Source organism: Miniopterus natalensis, chromosome 3 (genome assembly GCF_054644295.1).
Source record: "Miniopterus natalensis isolate mMinNat1 chromosome 3, mMinNat1.hap1, whole genome shotgun sequence".
Classification (NCBI taxonomy): Eukaryota; Metazoa; Chordata; class Mammalia; order Chiroptera; family Miniopteridae; genus Miniopterus; species Miniopterus natalensis.
This window is the reverse complement of record NC_142083.1, coordinates 12103789-12124946: the sequence shown is the minus strand read 5'-3', so window position 1 is coordinate 12124946 and position 21158 is coordinate 12103789. Positions and strand designations below refer to the sequence as shown.

Here is a 21158-nt window from a genome sequence, read left to right as displayed (position 1 = left end):
GGTCCGAGGCTTTTTGACCTAGCTTACCATTCAAGTTCCCCACTCCCTCGTCATGACAGTGTCGTACAAAAGTAAGACCATGCTTTCTCCTTATGTGTGTGTATCTAGGATCTGTAATGGGTCCTTAACATATTTTCAATTCACGTTCTGTCATTACAGGCACAGTGGTTGTCCAAGTCACTGCAACCGATGCCGATGATCCGACGTACGGGAACAGCGCTAAAGTTGTCTACAGCATCCTGCAGGGGCAGCCCTATTTTTCAGTTGAGTCAGAAACAGGTTAGAATTCTTTTCTGATCTTCTTTGTATAATCTGTAATTTTAATTGACATGCTCAGCTCAGCCAGCATAGTTTTTAATAAAAACAATCAGTGTGATTGAATTTTTTTTTTAGGTTTGTCTGCCAAATACCAGAGATATTTTTATAAACATACCATCCAGATCATTTTAATCAAGAAATCAGACAATGGATCTTTCATCCACTATTTTTATATATGGTATATTCAGAAGAAATTACACATTGCTTTATTTTTTTTCTTCTAGTTTGGGATGAAGTGAAAGACCAATCCCTCCTAATAGCCATTTTGGCTGTTTACAAATATTCCAGTTCTTCTTGTTCTAGCTATTTGGTAGGTTTGCATTTCTCTACCATGGTCTGAAGCTAGATGTAGCCATATGACTTACTTGGGCCAATAAAATGTGACAGTGATGTGAGTTGCTTCCAAGAGAACCTTTAGACCTTGTGTACAGCCCACCACGCTCCCTTCCACTTGCCACAGTGGTCCTAGGTGGAGCCCCTGCCGAGCTGCATCTCCAGCCCAGACACCTGAGTGTTAAGATGAGTCTAGTTGCCCAGCTGCTGGCGGGCTCAGAGCACGAGCAAACAATAAACTCTGGTTGCGCTAAGCCACTGAGATTTTGCATTGTTTGTGGTCACCTCATTGTCCACCCCATCCAGACAGAGACGGCCCTAAAAAAGTGGACTGTCTTAATGGAATCCTTTTTTCAACATCTCATTTTTCTGCACTTTCTCCACAAAATAGCATTCTACCTTATGACCAATTATTTTAGTAAATATCATTTGTACTGTCTAGTAAATTCTACACTTATTTCTGTTATCATAATAGGAGTCGAGTTCCTTGAAAACATTTTTTCAAGCATCCATTATTCTTAGTAGAAATCAAAACCCTCCTAGGTTACCACATCCAGTTGGAAATCGATGTGTTAAGAGGGGCAATAAACTTGGAAAGAAGCCCAAGGAGAAAGAAAATGTTGAGTTCAAAAACAATGATGAAAAAATTAGAATTATTCAACTTAAAAAACAAAAGGCTAAGGTGCTTAAAGAGAAATACTGTTATTTGGAGAAAAGAAAGCAGCGATGCTTTCAGTGAAGCCAGGACTACGGGAATAAAACTGACCTGTCGTCTGAGGGATTCTTGTAAAAACAAAAAATATATTTTCAGCTTCATAGTTGTTCAGCACTGGAATGTGCTACCAGAGAGGGTTAAAAGCCATTCACTTAAGCATAAAGCCTACCTAGAGATTAGGCAAACTTTCAGAAGTTCTCCCAAGTCATTCTTTTATAACTACCTAACAACAGAGGTAAACTTCGCCTAACTTGAGAATGTTGGTCACTGCTGGGGCCAGCTGAACTGATGTTTGCATCAGCTTTAGGAAAACTCGAATTCTCTTGGGTCACACAAGATGGTGATTATGAAAGAACTGATTCTGTGTGTTTTTAAAACGATAGTTTTGTGGTTTAGAAAATCCTCAGAGCATTCATTATGGCGGGTGTATTTGCTGAGCAATTAGCCAGTTCAGTAAAGTGAAACTCAAGAGTCAATTCACATATATGGTTTTCTTACCACTTTGCTCATAATGTACCTGAATGTATCGAGCAGCGTCCATAGCACAACACTGTGTCGCATGCCAGGTTTCACTTTGCTGTGTCATCTTAGAGCACTTAATATTTACACACCTTACAGTCTCTACTGTTGCAGGATTTGTCTTACACTGACTGTCATTCTCTTTGTACTGTAGGTGGGTGTGTGTTTTTAATGTATCCGCCCTCCTAAGTGGTCTTCATTTCCTTCAGCATAAAGGCTACCTATCGTCATTTTAATGTCACCGATGACGTGGGCATACTGTTATGCCTACCGAGGGTGATCATCTCTGTGCGTTTGCATAAATAAATGACTCCATAAAGGATTTTTAACACATTCCTTTCCATGTCTAAATTTCATATCCATAGGAATCATCAAGACAGCTCTGCACAACATGGACCGAGAAAACAAGGAGCACTACCAAGTGGTGATTCAAGCCAAGGATATGGCCGGCCAGATGGGGGGACTATCTGGGACCACGACAGTGAACATCACGCTGACCGACGTCAACGACAACCCGCCCCGGTTTCCCCAGAGTAGGACTATTTCATTGATGACTTTCTTCAGTGCGCTTTTGTAAAACTCTAAATTGGAGAATGATATTTCTTTTCGATTATTGTTATTAACTGTCAGAATGCATGAACTTGGTGAGAACCGGCACTTTCATACAGATTGAGTTGGCAGCGCCTGCACTGGGTAGTTTGCGTTCCTGAGTCAGTAATCTGGCCGAGCGATTTCTCATAGGCCTGTCACTGCAAAGGCAACCCCATTGTTTTATTTTTCCTCGTTAAAAAGACAACCACAGGCATAAATTTGCTTGCGCAGGATACACGCATACAAGCACGCTGCTATCTGTTAGGAAAAATCTGACTTTATTTTTTGTGAGTTTAATCAGCCATGTAATCTCTTTTAAGTCCTCAAGAAGCCTTGTAAGAAGACGATTTATCATTTTACTGTTTCTAAAAATACATGTGTGGAAATAACGATGTACTTAATCCATCTGTCCTCATAAATAGTTGTCTACATTATGGTTAATTGAGATCCCGAGAGTCATTTCCAAAATCATTACCTCTCATGGTTGCGTAGGAAGGAAGAAGAAACAGGGCTCACAAATGCCCATTTTCTATCAAGCAGAGCACTGGCCCCTCTCACCCTGAGCACCTCAAGTGGGTACTGGGTTTAATGTAATTTTTTCCCCAGGAACAAAATTCCTTTCTGACATTGGTCTCCTAAGAAAATTACCCAACTCCTGTCTTCCAGGAGAAAATAGCTGCCTATTACCAAACAGAAAACCCACTTACTCAATGGTGGCATTTTAAAAAGCCAGTCAGCTAACAGGGGTTTCTTTTATGCAGATATAGGAAGCAGTTCTATTTTCTTTACTTTATCCCACTAATCAGTTAGCTAAATGCAAAAACAGAATAGCTAAATAATTTCAGATTTAATGGGTAGGAGGAAAGTTTTAGGAACCCTAAAATATCCCCCCAAGGCCTGAAGTAAAAATATCAGGATTACCAATACTTAACCCCAAAACCTCCTTTTCCATATGGAAATGCCCTGGGGAAGGATTACAAAAGGATTGAGGGGCACCCTGATGCCACAGGTGCCTTACCTCACACTGCTCTCTCCTTGGATAGCCTGGGATCATTAGTGGACAGTGGACAGAGGCCAGTTGCGGGGGGTGGAAAGAGAAAGGGGTAGGAGGCCCCGGAAATGGAAGTTGGCTACACTAGAGAAAAGCTTGGCCTGTTATCATCTTACTGAGGATGAGCCCATTACTTAGTGGATTAGTGTGGTTGGCAAAATGTATTGGATGAGAGAAGAATAAATTTGTTTTACTTTTTTTTTGGGGGGGGGGGGGCTTAGTACATGCTGGCCTACCAGAGCTAAACTGAAATTCACATATTGTCTCCTTAAACCAATTTTGCTACATAAGAACATAAGCAAAGTGCCTGTCCATGAAATATAGGTTTTTAATTAGGAATATAAATTCGAGAATGGGGGAAATCTATGCATAGAAAAAATAATATAATATAACTTAAAAGAAAAAATGAGTCCAAAGGAAAAAATGAAGAGCTTTATCTCTCAGTGTATTTATCTATATTCCTAATTGCGACTAGACCAGCTCCATGTTTGAGTGAATGTCTGCTAGGGATACATTCTCTAAATTGCTGTAATTTATTTTCACCTTCAGTTATTATTAGCAATGACAGCAAGGACTCTTTTTTTAAAATACCTAGTAATTGGCTTAAAGTCACAGTTCAGGTTAAATTCCTTTCTATTCTTTCCGCTGGATTACACTAACAGGAGGCTGTGAAACCTGCAGCCTCCTCTAACAGTTCAGGCTTTCCCACAATCACACGCAGACTTGGAGGCCTACTTACAGGACAAGAAAAGTGTCCTCCGCTTGCAAAGAGACAGGTATGAAACAAAAGAACTATTGCTAACCATCACGAAAGTAAAGACGTAAGGAGAACAGAGCAGCATCAGTTATTTCAAGGAAAGCACAAATGGGCCTGCATCTGTGGTGATGTCTGAAAGAGCTGCTAGAGAATGGGTTTGTTTCGATTTTGAGAGTCTACTTGGTCCATGTTTGACTTGTATCTTTCTGGTGATGAACAGGTACATACCAGTTTAACACCCCCGAATCTTCTCCACCGGGTACACCAGTTGGCAAGATCAAAGCCAGTGATGCCGACGTGGGCGAAAATGCGGCCATTGTATACAGCATTACAGAGGGAGAGGGGCTGGACATGTTTGACGTCACCACTGACCAGCAAACCCAGGAGGGGATTATAACTGTCAAAAAGGTAATGCCATTGGTTAAATGCCATACAAACTAACGCCTTTACGTTTTTCTGCTCCCCAAGTAACTGGGGGCAATTGCGTCTCACATGAGCATTCCTCTAGATTCTCGTTTTTACTGATTAACTTTTTAAAGCACCGAGTCTCATTACATTGAGACCTCTTTGGTTGTCTTTGAGGGGTCCTCAATAATCTTATGGATTCCTTAATTCCATATTTTCAATAAATTTTTATTAAGGACCTAAGTAAATAAATAATATGAATAAATGATATACATAAAAGTATATAAAATAAATAATAGAAGTGAGCCAATAAACTAAAAAACAGTGCCCGACACTGTTCTAGATACTGAAGGCTTAATGGTCCATTCAGCAGGATGGTCTCTGCTCTCACGGAATTTCTAATGTAGGGAGAAAAGAGACCAGGAAGCAAATAAATACACGAGCATGTGTAACTATGAATTCTGACACACGCTTTGAAGAAAACGAGTCATGCAAGCAATGATCACAATGACTTAGTTAGAAAGACAGGAGATATACAGACCACAAAAATAAATTAGGTAACACAAGTCTCCTATGAGCTCTTTATCTACTTTCTGGAATACAATAGTACATTTTTTATATTCTGAATTCCTATGTATGTACTTATTCACCATGTATTCTCCCAAATTGTCTAGTACCACAGAGCACTATACAAAAGTGTGGCAAAAAATTAAAAACCAATAAACTGCTTCAAAGCTAAACAGAGTATTAACTTTGGTTACTTTTTTAAACCAATTTCTCTTTTATCAATATTTCCTCTCTTCTTTAGCACACTGTTATATTTGCTGTTGTATACAAGAATAGGGAAATGTAAACGACAAGAAAATGTTTTCTTCTTAAGCTTTGGATTACAGGTCTTAATAACTGGAAACACAATAAAGCATGTTTAAGTGACACTTAGAACAATGTTTTACGCTATAATATAATTAGGAAGCCCATTAGTGTCCATTAACCTTTTTAATTTTTCTGGTGCCTTATCAGATTCAAACTGAAATTTTGCCTCGCCGACTAAATCACATTCGCAAACGTCTTGATTAATTGTGTTTCTGGCGAGCCTTGTCATATTATTATCTGAAACCGAAAGTCAGCAGTAAGCATGTGGGCTCGCTGCCTCTAGAAGCAGAGATGCTTTTCCGAAAGACCTCTGACAACCATGATCATTACTTTCTTTGGCAAGCAATTAGCCCCATGCCCTTACCAAGAGAACACTTGGAATATTTTATCACCTCATGCAAAAAAAAAAGACCAAAAACCCAACAACAAAAAAACAAACTAACAAAAATCCCCACCATTTTTAATCTATTTTATCTGAATGGAACATAGGGGATCGTGATGCGAGCCTGGGGTTCTCAATTCTGACTGCACCTTAAAACCACTGGGGAAGGTGTTTAAAATGATAGATTCCCATCCCCGCCCCAGACACTGCGGCTTAATGATGGGGGGGGCAGATATTGGCAAATTTTAAACACTCATTTTGGTGCTCAGTTAAAGCCAGGTGCCATACCCTCTGCCCCAGAACAATCCACCAGGCGTCTGCGGGTGCCTGGCGTGCTCCTGCTCCCAGGCCCCTTTCCTGACCGTCACCCCTGGCACCTGCACCCACCTTCCAGGCGGCAGCAGGCGCGGCTTCAGCCCGCCCATGGCCCCGCCCCGCGCCCCTGGCCCCGCCCCGCGCCCCTGGCCCCGCCCCGCGCCCCTGGCCCCGCCCCACGCGCCCCTGGCCCCGCCCCGAGGGTCCCCGGCCTCGTGCGCCTTTGCGCAGATGCCCCGGGGCAGCGGGAGCCTCTCCGCTCTGTGATTCGCGCTAAAGGCAGCTCGCGGGCGCCTCGGCTTTCTGTTTCTTGGCCGCTTTAACCACGTCGCTCTCCCCCTCCCCCCCCCAGCTCTTGGACTTTGAGAAGAAGAACCTGTACACCCTCAAGGTGGAGGCCTCCAACCCTCACGTCGAGTCCCGCTTCCTCCACCTGGGCCCCTTCAAGGACTCGGCCACGCTGCGAATCTCGGTGCAGGACGCCGACGAGCCCCCGGTCTTCGGGAAGCCCGCCTACGTCCTGCAGGTCAGAGAGGACGCGCCGGTCAACGCCACCGTGGGCGCGGTGGCCGCGCGGGACCCCGACGCCGCGCGGAACCCCGTCAGGTGAGCGCGCTGCCCGGGGGAGATGCGCCCCTTTTCCAGCGCCACAGTGGCGTCTTCCTGAGAAACGACTCTGCGGCGCCTTCCAGCTCCTTGCTCAGCATAAATATTATTGTAGCAGCAGCATAAACGTTAAGAACAACATTTGTGTTTGGGAGGAGAGGGGGGGCGCATAAAACGAGCTCTAAGGGGCTCCCCCATAGAAGGAGGCAAGGAGAGGGCCGGGAACGGCCGGGGTTCTCCTTAAGGTCTTCGGTTTGTTGAGGAGGTGGGGGGAAGGCCCGCGCGGGTCTAGGGTGACGCCTCCAGGCTGCTCCGTGTGCAGCGTAATGTCGTCTTCTGCAGGGGAGGGTCGGAGTGAGAGCCGGTGCGCGACATGTGTCTGGGACATGCTGGGGACAGGAGTAGAGCCGAATCGGATTCGCACTGCGGCAGCTCTGCGTTCCCGCACTGTCCTTACGCCTTAGCTGTAGACGTGTTGCAAGGAAAGCCTCGGAGCTCTTAGCGACTTGCGCGCTTGGGGATCCTGGGCCCCGACCAGGAGAGCGCAGGGGTTAGCCAGCCCGGCCTTGGCCAGGCGCTCAGCTGGCCAGATGAGAAGTGTGCTAAGCCAGGAGGCCCCTGGGTAAAGGGGTCCCCGTAAAGAAAGCAGGCAGACTGAGGAGCTAGAGGAAGCCTCGCCGCTGAGTCCAGGACACTGTCCTAACCAGGGCGCCTGCCACGGGCCGCGCGTGGTCGAGGCATCAGGAACGACAGACACCAAGCCCGGGTCCCGTGGAGCTTACATTCTCACTGGGGCAGACAGACAGACATAAGCCACTGACCTCTGATTGCCATGAGAGCCTTATAAACGGTCGCTGTGAATCCACACCGTGAAAAAAGTTACATGCAAACATCCTTTCTTCCTAACCCGCAAATCTTCCTGACTTGAGGGTGCATTAGAAGACAAATTACTGAATCACAGACTACAATAAAGTTTTAGAAAGAAGAAAAAAAAGGAGCTACCTAGCAGAATGATCTGCTGCCGTCATGGTGAGACTGATTGATTACCCTGTTCCTTATCAGTTATGATTACAATAAGTGGGACTGGGCGGTAAATAGCCTGGATATAAATTGGAAATACTTTGGAAAGAAAGCCAACAAATAGGTAGGGCTTTGTGTGCAAGCATCTTTCCTAAACAACATAAACATTTTAGGTTTTCTACTCATTTTTAAACCTCCCAATCAGAGAAAAAATATATACGTTTTGGTATTTATTTTTAAAGAAAAAATAGTCATATATATTTTTAAAAATTTAAAATGTATATATTTTTAGATTTCTTTAAAATCTAAAGCTGCCTTCAACTAGAAGTTCCTCACCCCGGACCCTTTATTTTCAAGGCTTAATGGGAAAATGCAAGTACTTGTAAAACTTAAAACTATAGCAAGATAAAAAAGGCAAAGAGGAAGAAAAGCTTACTGCTGTATTTAACTGTAACAGCATATAGAGGTAACAGGCAACATGTCTTAAACTTGATGTTTTCTACCAGGAAAAAAATATTACAAAGTCTATGAATATTGAGATTTTCTTGTTGATTAATTTATTATTAATTTCAATTAATTATGTGCTGTAAATATTTATCATTCTCAGATTAAAAATGAAAGGTGATCAAGCAAGCTCAAGGCTGTTGACTGCATTCTTAATAAATGTTGATTCATGACATAAGTGGCAAAAAACAGTAGCTGTTTCACTTGTCTCGATCCTTTTGATAATAAAATATTAGGTTTACATAAATTGAAATAAAAATCCTAACCCAACTTGATAAATATAGATCCATTGTGGCCTTTATTTATTCTCTTTAAAATCAGGCTTTCAGAGCCTACAATAATTGGATATCTGTTTTGACTCCTGCTAAATGACAAAAGTAGATTTTATTAAGATAAAATATATTGTTTATTATAATTCACTAGCTATATTTTAAAACAAAATAATTAACTGAAAGAGAATATTGGACATTGTACACTCTTGCAAGTTAGTAATAAGCATTTATAACAATTTTTCTTAGAGCATTCATAATAATTTCACATGTGTATGACTAATTGGGTCATTTACTTAAATTGCATTTCCACTGAGCCGATATTTTTAAATCACCTACCATGATATAAATGTTGAGAATCCAACTGAAATGGGCAGTTTTTTGTTCCTAATGGCCTTAACATACCAACTTTCTTCTGAGTTTTCTCTTTAACGGTCCCCCCATAAAACAGAGTACATATGTTTCCCCCTTACACAGCTATTCCAAAAACCAGTGAGCAATCTATAGGCAATAACAGTCCTCAAAATCTACTAGTCTTCCCTCAGTTTCCGTGCTGAAGACTCTTCTTCCTTCTTTGGTTTCTAAGACACACGCTTGGTTCAATTTGAATTCGCCAAACTCTGCTTAAATATCTATCAAGTTTCTACTCTGCCCTGGGCACTGTTCTAGTCCTGGCTCATCTCTGTTGCCGCGCTTGTCCTTAGATTCTGTCCTCAGCGTTTTCCTCCCCTCCCGGGACACTGTCTTCCTGGACAGTTGACTAGGAAATCTAGGCTGTCAGTCCAGATCTTCATCTTGGGCTTCAAACTCGATTCCTCTTCCTGGATTTTTCTCAGGCTCTAAGCCTCAACATGTCAAAACTGGAACTTACGATCTCCCCCAAACCCTGTTCTTCACAAACTCCTATGAGTTTGTGGAAGCACTGTCCAACCAATCTCCTCGATTCAACCAGAGATCTTTGCTAAATGTGACTTAGGTTGTGACACTCTCCTGCTTTGAATCCATTGGTAGGGCCTCATCACTCGTAGAATAAATTCCAGCTCCTTACCATGGCCAGCCCATCCTTCTACAGTCCAGACCCTGGGTCTCTTCCCAAGCTCAACCCCTTTCCCCATCTTCTGCCTCACTAGCCTCAGTCACACTAGCCATCTTTTGCTTCTGTCAACATAATTTTTTAAAATATATTTTTATTGATTTCAGAGAAAGAAAGGGAGAGGGAAAGAAAGAGATGGAAACGTCAATAATGAGAGAGTCATTGGTCGGCTGCCTCCCGCACACCCCCAACTCGGGATCGAGCCGGCAACCCGGGCATGTGCCCTGACCGGGAATCAAACCTCGATTGCCTGGATCATAGGTCGATGCTCAACCACTGAGCCATGCTGGCTGTGCTCAACATAATTTTTTTAAATAAAATTAGTATTAGACAAATAGCCAATAATCCTACTTATTCATACAAACACACACACATACATTAAAGTTCTGAGGTTCAAAAACTTGAGTTAAAAGATAACAATTACTAATCCAACTTGGTTCAAATTACATATTTAAAAAAAGAAACTTCAGTGGTGACATTCAAAATCATGAATTTGTCTAGTGGGTTTTCTATAAAGACCTCAGTTGTCAACAACTAATTTTTCAGAATATTTTGCTTAATGTTAAGTTTATAGATATTCAAATATACACTACAGTTAGAAAAAAGTTATGTAACAGATATTTTGGGAATAGTTTCTGTCTGTGAGAATAGCAAATACAAAGAAAAAATCTTTTTAAATTTTCTGCATTTTCAGGTACTCTGTCGATCGACACACAGATCTGGACAGGATATTCAACATTCATTCTGGAAATGGTTCCATTTTTACATCAAAACTTCTTGACCGAGAAACATTGCTATGGCACAACATTACAGTGATAGCAACGGAGATCAGTAAGTCCAGCTCCATGCCACTGTTGTCCCGATTGACAGAATGAGTGTCCCGGCAAGGGCCCTGAGCATGCCTCAGACCCGTCACTATGTATTGATGACCCCACTCAATACATATTGAAGGAAAGAGCTCTGTAATGATTTGCAATAATGTTTCTTCATGTTGGTTCATTCACAGATGCAGAGGCAACTGTGGAAACTCAGCAGTTTAGAAACAGTAAAATGGAAAGGCATCTATGTCAACTGGGCTTGAACTGGTTCATGCTGGATTCGATTCCAAAAGCTTATAAACCAGAACATTATAGAAGCAGCTGAAAAAATTGGGCTCATGGGTAGACATTGTGTGGGTAGGTGGGGGAATCAAATCTATTCTAAAAACTAGGCATTGTTTAGAAATCTTTTGGATATTCATCCTCTAGTCTTCTATAGAATTTCTATTTTTAAATTGTTACAGAATTACGAGATATAAATTTTAACTTCTATGGTACACCGAAATGAGCAACACAATAAAATGTTTAGAATGAATTTTATGGCAGTCGCCATGAAATTTAAGGCAAAGAAAACCAGTGCCAAAGGATGCTTCGAATAAAATGATTATACACAGTGAAAACTGTGCAATGTAAACACAATGTGCAGAACTAAGTGCGTGAAAGAAAAATGATCTTTAAAATATCACTTAAATGTTTAAAACTAGGCTTCTAAATTATGGCACATTTTTTAGGTTTTGTTTTTTATTTTAAAGGTACAAAACTTTTTTAAAAAATTTTTAGCTCAGTTGGGAACCTAGTGTGAAACATTCCATACCGGATGGTCTATTACAGTAGTATTCTTTGTCAGTGTAACTCATGAGATTTGAGTGGCTGAAGGATATTGAGGAGAATAATAAATAATCAATATGGGCAAAATGAAGCATTGTTTTTTTGATAGCGATGAGAAAGCCTCATTACGAATCTGTCACGCAGGAATTTGCTTTCAGAATTCACATGGAGGGACTAACGTGAATACCAGTGATCGGGCACCCTCAAAGCTTTGAAATTATAAAATTATTTCCCACCAAAACAGTACCATTTTTCTCTAACATCAGGAATGTTTTTAACTGAAGTAGTCATTTCGTATGTATTTTTAAGCTTTATGCCTAGAATTTTTGTTTTTAAGATTTAAAGTTTCGACGATATATTTGAAATACTAGTGATAGAGACCTTTTAAAGCTTCACCTTCAGCAGGTCTAACCTGGGAAGGTAGCGAGAGCAACATTTTAGATGCACAGGAGCTTATAAATCGCCCTTCTTAACTACCTTTGTGGTATCAGAAACCAAGAGCTTAAATCCAGGTCACTCCCCATCCAGGGCCTTTGCATTTGCCACCTATTCTATCTGGAGAGCCAGAAATATTCACGTGGTTTAATCCTTTTGTTCATTCACGTCTGTGCAAACGGCATTTCATCAGAGAAGCTATCCCTGGTCATTCCATTCAAATTAGCACAACCATCTCTCTCCAATTCCTTTTCCCTGTTTAATTTCTCCATAGCCTTTACCATCTGACACATTATATATTTATGCGTTTACAGTTTGCTACCTGCACTAGAACAGAGCTTCAGGAAACACGAGCTTTGTTGGGTTCCCCATGTGTTCCAGCACCCCAAATAGGGGCTGGCACAAGTTAGATATTAGTTGCTCACTAAATATTTATCAAGTAAATGAACAAATAGACATATGAGCGAAGTGAATGAAGAAACCTGAGCTGAGAGACTCCAGTTCCTGATTCTTAGACCAGGAACCTGTCTGCCACACTACCCAGGAGATTGTCATAGAAGACAACCAGAGTGTTTTGTTTATCTCAGGTCTTTTCTGCTCTATTGTTATCCCAGGTGTACAGCCTGGGTGTTGGAGTCAGTCACCCAAATATGAATCTAGGCTCCACTCCTTACTATCTCTGGACAAATTACCTAACTTCTCTGTGCCTCGGTTTCCTCTATAAAATGGGGGCAGTGATCTCAGAAGTTTGCAAAGATTAAAAAGATAAATAGCCAAGTGCTTAGCACAACGCCTAGCTCTTACTCAGCACTCAAACTAAAAAACTGAGACAGTAACAACCATTCATCCCCACCACTCCACCACCTGCCTTTGCCCACATTTTCCCCACCTGCCTGCTTCCTTGGCTTCCTTTAAAACCTGGCTCTAAAGTGCTTTTGCAGGATCGCTTTTCTTTATACTCTGATGTTTATTGCACAGTTGCACTCCATCAGCACATGGAGCTGTGTCTCCAGGTATTTCCGTCAGGTGTACCTAATGCACCAGAAGCACACCATCTAATTCTACTTTTTGTGTGCCCTCTGGCACCCACAGCAGCCTTGGGGAATCTGTGTATGAATGAGAAAGGAGTGAATGACTATTGTCTAAATGGGATTGGTGACCAACATATAAATGTCTCTTCCTTTCCTTTTGGTGTGTTGCAGATAATCCAAAGCAGAGCAGCCGAGTACCTCTCTATATTAAAGTTCTAGACGTCAATGACAACGCCCCAGAATTTGCTGAATTTTATGAAACCTTTGTCTGTGAAAAAGCAAAAGCGGATGAGGTGAGTTTCATAAAAAGGTAAATTAATTTAGCTGGATTAATTTAGATCCTCTAATAATTCAGATGATAAACAGAGTGAAGGTCCAGTTTTGAATTATCTATGAAGAGAATGCTAACAAAATTAATACTATAAGTAAGAATCGGAATGAATGTTTAACTTGCGTAAGAGAACAAACAGCTTCTAAGAACTGGAAGTTCATCAGTCTCAAAGTCTGATGCTGATTCCGAATCAGTCTTAAGTTTTCGTTAAAATAGATTAGTCACAGCTTTATTGGAAAAATCTTTACTGGTAAGCAGATAGTTTTAATTACCATATATACTGGAAAGTGATAGCTAGAACATATTTTACAAATGCCTATAATGCATAGCTCCACTTACTTTCATTGCCCATCTGGACAAGTAATACAAATTCATGAATGTTTTACACATGTCCCCATCTAAAATAGGACTTTTCTGCCAGGGATATAGAAATTATGTTACAGTTTGTCAAAATAGAAGTGTACTTTTAAAATACATGTTAACGTGGGCAGCTGAAGTTATGTGTTTTATATACAAACTTTCTTTTTAGCTTTTTTGCAAGTTGATGGTTTTTGTATATGCCCGGATTGCATTTCTAAGCAGTCTGGGTAACGGGTGCCTCCATTCCCTTAAGTTGCAATGTTGTCACAGATTATTGTGGTATTTTATAGCTTTGCATGACTCTCTAGGGCTGGTGTTTCTCCACCTGGGTGATTTTGTTCCCCAGGGGACATTTGGCAATGTCTGGGACATTTGTGATTGTCGCAAGGGAGAGGGTGCTACTGGTACCTAGTGGGAGGAGGCCGGGCTTGCTGCACGGCAGAGTTGCCCCTGTTCTGCTTCCAACCCATCAGCTCTTTGCATAGAGTGGACTCACTGTAAACTTTTTAGAGGCTATCATTTTTTAAATTAAAATTAGAAACCATTTAGTCGAGCAATTGACCGCAGAACTGTAAGAAACACATTACGTTAGCGAAATGTTCTGACAGCTCTGTGGCTTGGGTTCCAGTTGATTCAGACCCTCCGAGCTGTTGACAAGGATGACCCTCACAACGGTCACCAGTTCTCCTTCTCTCTGGCCCCAGAAGCAGCCAGCGGCTCAAACTTTACCATTCAGGACAACAAAGGTAAATGAGCCCCAGTGGCCTTCTCTGTCGCTATATTTATACCTGTCTCTCTATCCACCTACTCCCCTCACAGATGACCCAATGCGTGACCGGGTATCCACATGCACTCACCACTTTGCTTTCCGGTTCCAGACAACACAGCGGGACTCTTAACTCGGAAAAATGGCTATAATAGACACGAGATGAGCACCTACTTCCTGCCTGTGGTCATTTCAGACAACGACTACCCAGTCCAAAGCAGCACTGGGACAGTGACTGTCCGGGTCTGTGCATGTGACCACCAGGGGAACATGCAGTCCTGCCACGCGGAGGCCCTCGTCCACACCACGGGACTGAGCACGGGGGCCCTGGTGGCCATCCTTCTGTGCATCATGATCCTACTAGGTAAACTGCTTCTCCCTGCCTCCTCTCTCCCCATGCCGAGGGGCACACCCTGTTACTGTGACACTCTAGATTTATCCGACTCCCCCAGTAAGGCATACAGCCCGATCTAGGTGAGTAGAGCCGTATGCTGAGAATCTGTGTTGTGCGACCATGAACTAGTTTTTGCTTGAATATGGCTTTGGGGAATGAGCGGATGTGAAACGCGCCCACGTTTTTACCTGCCCAGGGAACCGCTGCACCAAAGAGCCTCTTGCTTATCAGAGTGGGAGTGAATCTCAGGGGGATGGGGGGGCCACGTAAATACGCCCATTTCATTTCATCTGTTGGTTAATATTTAACCTGCCAAACATTGTTAAATTTTAAAGTGTGAAAGTCATCCGACATGGAGTATCTGGTGAAGGCCCTTTCTATGAAGGTCAAGTTTAAAAATCAGTGGGAAACTGGAGAGGAATGCAGTGACTTTTTCTCTCTCATACAGGAAAATAAAAGGCAATTACATTTTCTCTAACCTAGCAAACTTAAATCTATTTAAATAACCACCTTCTTAGCATTGCTCTATAATTGCCATGCGTAATGTCTGTTATTTCTCAGGCTCTCAATAATAAAGAACTTCTGTGGCCAAGGAAATAAATCTGGGACCTTAAAGATATAAATGTAATAAAAACAAAAATCAAGGTCTAACAATGATTCAAATTAAATTTTTTACCCCCGACCAACAAATTAAGCACACAGGTTGAGCTCAGAGTGATCAACAGCTCCATGACTGTTGTAAACTAAGAAATCAAATGTTGGCTAATGCAGCCCTTCCAAAAATAAAAGCAAGATTCGTATACCTTGCCTACACATTGAGGAAAGAAAAGTAAGAGGTTAGAGTTAACCCGGATTACACAATGGGGGAAAAACTCTTTTAAACAAATGACAATATAGTGACTTTGAGAAGCGTACAGGGAGACCTACGTTTCCCCAGGAAGAGAACGGGAATGCCTGGGGATCCCTGCTAAAAAGCTTCCCATCCAGATGAACTTTGCTAATTATTACAGAAGCCTTGAAACTCGGCCACAGAACTGTGATTCTCTTTGTCATCGAATCTTTGGGGACAGTATTTTAAGATAGGAGGATAAATAAAAAGCGACAGTATGCAAAGACAAATCAGTGCTTCTAAGGGTGAGTCTAAAAATTGTTTAGAAAGAGAAGGATAGGAATAGTTTTAATTTTTTTATTTCTTAAAAAAAAGGGGGTTATTTTTAGGAGGGCTGGATGAGCAGGGCTGTACGCAGGCAGAATCCCGCGGACTCCTGTCGTCTATGGGCGGAGGGCGGCGAGTCTCCTGGAGGCGAGTCTCCCTTTCCCTCCTCTACCCGTTTCCTCTCCCCCTTTCCTTCCTCCTCACCAGCCCCTTCACCTTCCCTTTTCACCCCGTCCACTGAATTTGCTATCCCCTCGTTACTCCTAATTTGCCTCAGTGCCTCCCACATCTTGTCTAAATCTCTTCAGAATTCTGTACCCAGTAAAAAAGGAGGGAAATGAGATTTACTTACAACCTTCTGTTTTGCAAATCTATGTCACCGGCCACAGGGCAAAGCAGTATAAAAAGGTGTATTGTGAGCATCCCTCTGCCCAACGCCCTGCAGTTTCCACCCACCCGGACCCCAGAGCGAAGTGAAGGCGAACGGAGCACCCACAGCCCCACGTGAGGTGGCCCGTCCGTGTGCCCCCCTCCCCGGCCTCCCTCTGGTCCAGCCACAGGGTCTCCCGGCTGTTCCTCCAACGCTCCCAGCACACTCCCTCTCCAGGGCCTTCTGGCTCTGCCCTCTTCACCAGAGAACTCCTTGGATGACTCCTCTTGTCTTCGCTCAAATGTTACTTTCTGGGTGATGCCATCTACCCCACAGAACCATACACTGCCCCTCACACATGCACAGAAGGACTCCCATCCTCCTGACTCGGCTCTGCTTACCGCCTTCTAATAATTTCCTTATTTTTTATGCGCATTGCTTCTTTTCCATCTCCATTTCCCACCACCGCCTACCCACCTTAACAGGGCAGAGGTCTTGATCAGTTTTTGTACTGATAGTGCCTAGAACTGTACCTGACACAGAGTGAGCGCTACATAAATATTTATTGAATAAATGAATGAATACCTTGAATGGACACGACAAATGAGGCATCAGAATACTCTCTGGCGGCAAAAGAGAATGTGTACAATTACACAGCCACACTTTTGAAAAAGGCAAAACTGTGCATCCTTGAGAAATGGCCTCTACTCCAGACATGTGTCAGAGCACGCCAGAGCACGGGCTCTTCAGTCGGGCTGACCTGGATTTCAATTGCTCATAATGTGACATCTCTAAACCTCAATTTCCTCTATGTAAAATAGAGGTGTAATGATGGTACCTATTTTCTAGGGCCATTATGATAATTAAATGAGATTAGTATGCAAAGCACTTAGCCCAGTGCTTGACACATAGGACTCTCTCAATAGGTAACCGATTATTAATACTATTAACATCTGAAATGTTACCATATAGACACAGGGGTGCACAGGCATCCATTATTATATCGGTAGATACACATATTCACCAAAAACCGTTCTTCTGTAATTCTTATTGCGATAATTCAATTTCCCTGGCTCATAAAAAAACAAAAAAAAAGGGACCATGTTATGGGTGAGAAAACAAAGAGACGTTACGGGTACCTCCTGTGATAAACTCCCCTGGACAGACCCAGTTTAACTGCATTCTCTGCCCCGGTCGGAGTGAAGGCTTACAGCAGCACCCACAACCCGCACGAGGCGTTTCCCTTAAGCGGTCGCCCTGTGCTCTAAGCTGTTGCCATGTTTTCCTTTTCCCACCTGTACGTCCACTTGCAGACGTGTGTCTGCAGCCAGCCAGCTGTGAAGGAACATCGGGGGCTCTTTACACACAGCCCTTGCTTCGTCCCTAATTTGAGTTAGGAGGAAAAACCAAAAGAATGAACATCCAGGCAGCAGACGTGCAGAACGGGAACCTCTGAGAGATTCTTTTCGTCCCCACTTAAACGTGTGTCTTTTGTTCGGCTCGAGCAGCAGCAGCCTGGCATGCGTGTTCCCGCCCGACCCCGCGAAGGGCCGGCGGTGAAACCCAGAGTGGTTCCGAATTGTGTCTGGGTCTCTCGGGTGGTAGCTGTCATATAGCCACACATGTGGGAAAGGGGCGCAGATATTCACATCTCTACTTCGGGCTTTAGACTACTTTTACACTTTTCTTGAGAAAACAAAAAAAGAAGGCCTAGCGCCAAAGTTATTTTAGATGTGGAGCCACGCAAACCCTCCGACACGTTGGCAAGGTGGCAGCCTGGTGCTTTTGAAGCAGTTTCGGAGCCTGTCGGGCGTTTGGCATAATTTGCAGCCTCGCTGCAGCACTCTCACTCCGGCTGGGCTTTTCTTAGGACTCTTTCCTCTCTCTCCTTCCCTTGAAACTAGTTCGCTGTTTCAAAGCAAAAAGGAACGACTGACCAAGTCTGACAATGTTTTCTCTTCTACTTAGACTGTAACCTTCTTTCACATATTTACTCCATTTCTTCTGGGTCCTGGTTTGATCATGCCTGAAGGCAAATGCATCCTTAAAGAAATAAAAAGTTGAGTCTGCACTTTCCTAGAGGACTTTTAAAACCAGCCGATGGAGCCCAGTGTTCCCTCCCGGCGTTAACTGGGTGGCAAATTAACGTCCCCTCCCCTTGCTGTTTTGTTTCTGCTTCCAGTGACAGTGGTGCTGTTTGCAGCTCTGAGGCGGCAGCGGAAAAAAGAACCTTTGATCATCTCCAAAGAGGACATCAGAGACAATGTTGTCAGTTACAACGACGAAGGCGGCGGAGAGGAGGACACCCAGGCCTTTGATATCGGCACCCTGCGGAACCCCGAAGCCATAGAGGACAGCAAGTTACGCAGGGACATTGTGCCCGAAGCCCTTTTTCTACCCCGACGGACTCCAGCAGCCCGAGATAACACCGACGTCCGAGATTTCATTAACCAAAGGCTGAAGGAGAATGACTCGGACCCCACGGCCCCGCCCTACGACTCCTTGGCCACCTACGCCTACGAGGGCACCGGCTCGGTGGCCGATTCCCTGAGCTCGCTGGAGTCGGTGACCACGGATGGAGACCAAGACTATGATTACCTTAGTGACTGGGGGCCTAGGTTCAAAAAGCTCGCAGACATGTACGGAGGGGTGGACAGTGACAGGGACTCCTAATGTGTTGCCTTTTTCATTTTCCGATAGGACACTGGCCTAGGCGAGGTGGCTCTTTCTTTCTATTTATCCACTGCTCCCTGGAGGGCTCTCTGTCCCGCCCGTTCCGAAAGTCAGTGGCTGCGGTCGGGCGGATCCAACGTTAGAGACTTTTTTCTAATACACTTTTATGAGCTTCCAAGAGGCAAATGTTTATTTTTTAGTGCATCCAGTTAACCGTGTGGGCCCGGCAGGCACCTGCTGGAGGAGAGGGCGCAGAGCAGTCCCAGTAGCACTCCCCTGGGCTCTGAGGGCCAGTTCGGACCACTCTCGGCCCCACTGGCCTGGCCTTTTGTGCTCCACTGACTCAGGCCAGCTGACTGCTCCAACTCTGCCTTTCACATGCTAATGGGAGGAGGGGGTGTCCTTTAACCGTATAGCATAGTTTTAGTAAGAGAAATGAGGGAGGAACGACCACCAAGTTGTCCCTGGTGTGTCAGTCACAAGGAGACAGTGAACTCTATCTGGCTGTATATTTCTGTCACAGAGAATTGAAAACGATATTTGGCCATCCAGTTTGTTCAAGAACTTTTTCTGGCACCAATGACTATTCTAAGTGTGATGCCCGCCAATGTTTTGAGATTCTCACTCCTCTAAAGGAGTAGAAGCAAATTAAATAGCAACATCCAAAAACTAATAATAAGACCTCATTCCTTTCCCCTGACTCATAGTTCGTTACATATTAGACATGTAAAAGTTTGCCCTTGTACCATATGAGGGAAAGAGGGAAATAGCCAATAACGTTAACAAAGGAAATATTTAACGTATTTTGAAATCTGGGCCGCCAAATGTACCACAGATCACTTGAAATTATTTCAGCCGTCAGTAGATTAATGACAAAGAAGTCTAACTGTTTAAAAGTTCTTGAAGGAACTTTTCTGAGATAAATTTTAACTCCTTGTCTGTAGTTGTTGTCAGTATTATTCTAATATATACTTGAAAGTAGCAGTGTGAAAGTACAATAATTCATGTTCTTCAGATACTTCTTACTCAATTAAGTTGCATTAGTAAAGGTAGATTAAATAAAACTTAAATCCCGCTCTCGGAGTTTAATGGGGTGGTAAGAGCCAGCCACACTTGAACCTGATACCCTGTCCTTCACATCCGGAAACACCTATATATTTATATAACATGACAGATATAGACAAAAGTTGAAATCATGGTGAAAACCTACATATGACATGCTTGGAAGACGCTTGAAAAGGGTAAATTGGATTCCCTACAACAAGAGTGTTTAAGATTGTAATTAAAATGATAGTTGACTTTCAAAAGCATTACTATTTTTTCATTGTTTTTAACTTTGTTTCCATGGTAACTCTGCTATCTTTGTCTTTGAACTAATGATAAAGGAATGGTCTCAAACTATGACAGAAAAGTAATGTACAATCCATCCAATCTATTATTTCTCTAATTATGCAATTAGCATCATAGCTATTATCCAGAAGACCTAACTGAACTGAACTGTTCCTTTTGGCAGGTTCAAATAATTTATTTCATACGGCTGTTCTAACGACTTTTATCATTAGAATCTTCATGTGCGGTCATCAGAAATTTCCAAAGTACTGTAATGAAAACATCCTTATTTTGAAAACCTAAAAGATACAGGCTCTGTATATATATGTACTTAAGAATATGCTGACTTCAATTATTAGTCTTAGAGATTTATTTTCAATTACTGTTAATTTTATAAAGATAATCTTAGTGTCATATCCATTCGGGGGTAATGTCATATCAGTACATGTTTTCTATTTGGAAACGCACTGTCGTCTAGTTAAATTTTAAATAGACGTATTACCCAGGAAGTAAAGATGGCACCTTTAAAATAAGAGCAATGTAGTGTTTTGGATTACCCATTTAGAGTGAAAAAACATTACGACCATATTATTCCTTGTGTTTCCTGAATGTTTTCCTATTTTGTAAAGTACTTCCTTGTATACTAACAAGTATTTCAAGCTTGGGTTATTTCCTGCTTTTATGGTTTTCTTTTGCTAGTTACACACACACACACACACACACACACACACAGAGGAATGCAAACAAAATACTACAGGATGGCTTCACTGTAATGAATCAATACATATCACAGTCACAGGTAAGTACTGGGAAAAGATAGCTTAGTAAAGATAATAAGAACTAGTTATTTATAGCAATAGAACAGCACCTTAATCACACAACTTACTGTAAAATTAAAAGAGCTCCTATCCTTATG

The 21158-nt window shown here is 42.6% G+C and overlaps 1 protein-coding gene across 2 annotated transcripts in view; it reads left to right on the top strand.

The window, feature by feature from the left end:
- CDH6 (cadherin 6) overlaps positions 1-20911 on the top strand; it is a 117635-nt gene extending 96724 nt beyond the window's left edge. Inside the window, exons 4-12 of one of the 2 annotated variants that reach the window (XM_087815331.1) lie at positions 160-279; positions 2251-2418; positions 4505-4692; positions 6612-6865; positions 10446-10582; positions 13035-13156; positions 14183-14300; positions 14433-14684; positions 18423-20911. In XM_087815331.1, coding sequence (XP_087671457.1) covers positions 160-279; positions 2251-2418; positions 4505-4692; positions 6612-6865; positions 10446-10582; positions 13035-13156; positions 14183-14300; positions 14433-14684; positions 18423-18913 — 1850 coding nt within the window. In that variant the 3' untranslated portion in view covers positions 18914-20911. The remainder of the gene's footprint in view (positions 1-159; positions 280-2250; positions 2419-4504; positions 4693-6611; positions 6866-10445; positions 10583-13034; positions 13157-14182; positions 14301-14432; positions 14685-18422) is intronic. The other variant, XM_087815332.1, reaches the window with a different exon arrangement.
- The last annotated feature ends 247 nt before the right edge of the window (positions 20912-21158 follow it).